Source organism: Oncorhynchus mykiss, chromosome 17 (genome assembly GCF_013265735.2).
Source record: "Oncorhynchus mykiss isolate Arlee chromosome 17, USDA_OmykA_1.1, whole genome shotgun sequence".
Lineage (NCBI taxonomy): Eukaryota > Metazoa > Chordata > Actinopteri > Salmoniformes > Salmonidae > Oncorhynchus > Oncorhynchus mykiss.
This window is the reverse complement of record NC_048581.1, coordinates 18,408,993-18,411,492: the sequence shown is the minus strand read 5'-3', so window position 1 is coordinate 18,411,492 and position 2,500 is coordinate 18,408,993. Positions and strand designations below refer to the sequence as shown.

Below are 2,500 nucleotides of genomic sequence, written 5' to 3'. Positions count from 1 at the left end.
CCCTTAGACCCTATCTCCTAGACCCTAGCCCTTAGACCCTATCTCCTAGATCCTAGCCCTTAGACCCTAACTCCTAGATCCTAGCCCTTAGATCCTAACTCCTAGACCCTAGCCCTTAGACCCTAACTCCTAGACCCTAGCACCTAGACCCTAACTCGTAGACCCTAACACCTAGACCCAACTCTTAGACCCTAGCCCCAAGACCCTAACTCTTAGACCCTAACTCTTAAACCCTAGACCCTAACTCTTAGACCCTAACTCTTAAACCCTAGACCCTAACTCTTAGACCCTAACTCTTAGTCCCTAACTCTTAGTCCCTGACTGTGTGTGTGTGTGTGTGTGTTTGTGTGTGTGTGTGTGTGTGTGTGTGTGTGTGTGTGTGTGTGTGTGTGTGTGTGTGTGTGTGTGTGTGTGTGTGTGTGTGTGTGTGTGTGTAGATGCTGAATCTGTTTGTGGCTGTCATCATGGATAACTTTGAGTACCTGACCAGAGACTCATCTATACTGGGTCCTCATCACCTGGACGAGTACGTCAGGATATGGGCCGAGTATGACCCCGCTGCCTGGTGAGTCACACACACACACACACACACACACACACACACACACACACACACACAGATATACACGGGTACACACATATACACGCACACACACACACACACACACACACACATACACACACACATATAAAAGCACACAGACACAGGTACACATAAACACACACAGATACACACAGGTACACACACACACATAAACGCACAAAGACAGACACACACACACACACATAAACGCACACAGACACAGGTACACACACACACACATAAACGCACACAGACACACAGGTACACACACACACACATAAACGCACACAGACACACAGGTACACACACACACACATAAACGCACACAGACACACACACACACACACACACACACACACACACACACTGCTGTAGACACTATCACCGATGTACATATGTATAGACTATTCTTGTTTAATCAAACGGACAAAATTGTTTTGTTCATTTACACTTGAATAATGTACGTACAGATAGGCACATACAGATTTCCACGTACGTCAAACTCATATATGGACACAGCATCATACACATGATTAACATTGTTGACTGTACAGTACCACTAGCTAACCCATGCCTTTCTCTCCTAATACACTTTTGCTCTAGCTTCTCATTCTAACCTTAATCCCTTAACTGAAAGCGCAAACCTGACCCCAGTCACGTGACAGAGGAGACGATTTCAACTGACAATAAACCACAGAGTTAGATAGGGGACTGTAGATGGATTTAACCCATTTCGACATTGCTGTCACAGACACCATAATGGCACAGATACAAGTATGAGTCCTCTATCTAACTCTATTTAATAAACTGACCATTTACGGACGTGGGAGTTTAGTGATACTGATGATAATGATGATGGAGTTAACAGGGAACAGGTGCTTCTGCACCTGACCAGCCGTCCTGTCTCTCGTCTTTCTTGCTCTCCTTTGTCGTTCTCTCTCTTTCTGTTTCCGAAGTGTTGATATTAAATCTATGTGCTGTGAACTCAGTGACTACCCGGCCGTAACACTCCCTCAATGTGTGTGTGTGTGTGTGTGTGTGTGTGCCTCTCTCCAAGTGCACTTCCACCAAATGTACAGGTTAATAGAGCTAGAGAGAGAGAGAGGGGGGGGGGGAGGTGATAAAAGAAGATAAGGGCAGAGAGAGAGAGGAAGAGAGATTGTCTGCATTGTGGTTCTTTATATCACTCATTGCTGAATGGTTAACGTTTCTATTGGCAACCATTGGCAGTTTATGGCAACACCAGGAAAATGCACACCCTGTATTTTGATACTGAGAAATGCATTGTCCATTAGAAAGCAATTTTCTCTCTTTTTCTTCAAGATATCTCTGAAAATGTACTGATAGACATACAGCTTTTATGTAGTTGGAGGAAATATGGACAGGGAAGAAAGATGTCTTTGAGTAAAAAAATATATGTAGGAAAATATATGTAGATTATATGTGGATTTATATGTAGAAACATATACATATGAAAATATATGTTATGTATGTTATGTATGTTATGTATGTTATGTATGGAATTAAATGTAGAAAAATACATGTTGAATTATGTATGAAATTAAACGTAGAAAAAGATATGTAGAAGTATCTATGTAGATTATATGTGGAATTATATGTAGAAAAATATATATCAGAAATGTGGAAAAACGCTTGTGTGTTTGTGTGTGTGTGTTTGTGTGTTTGTGTGTGTGTGTGTGCCATGTGTGCATGCTTGTTAGACTGATTTATACTCTTGTTCTCCTCTGTGCTCTCTCACTCTGTCTATCCTCACTCTCCCCCTCCCTCTCTCTCACTCTGTCTATCCTCCCTCTCCCCCTCCCTCTCTCTCTGTCTATCCTCCCTCCCTCCCCCCCCCCCCCCTCTCTCTCTCTCTCTCTCTCTCTCTCTCTCTCTCCCTCTCTCTCACTCTGTCTA

General features: G+C 43.1%; 1 protein-coding gene across 1 annotated transcript in view; it reads left to right on the top strand.

Moving 5' to 3' along the window:
* Nucleotides 1–2,500, top strand: part of LOC110487190 (voltage-dependent P/Q-type calcium channel subunit alpha-1A) — a 132,396-nt gene that overhangs the window by 82,628 nt on the left and 47,268 nt on the right. Inside the window, exon 37 of the mRNA XM_036948345.1 lies at nt 438–565. Within this exon, the coding sequence (XP_036804240.1) occupies nt 438–565 (128 nt within the window). The remainder of the gene's footprint in view (nt 1–437; nt 566–2,500) is intronic.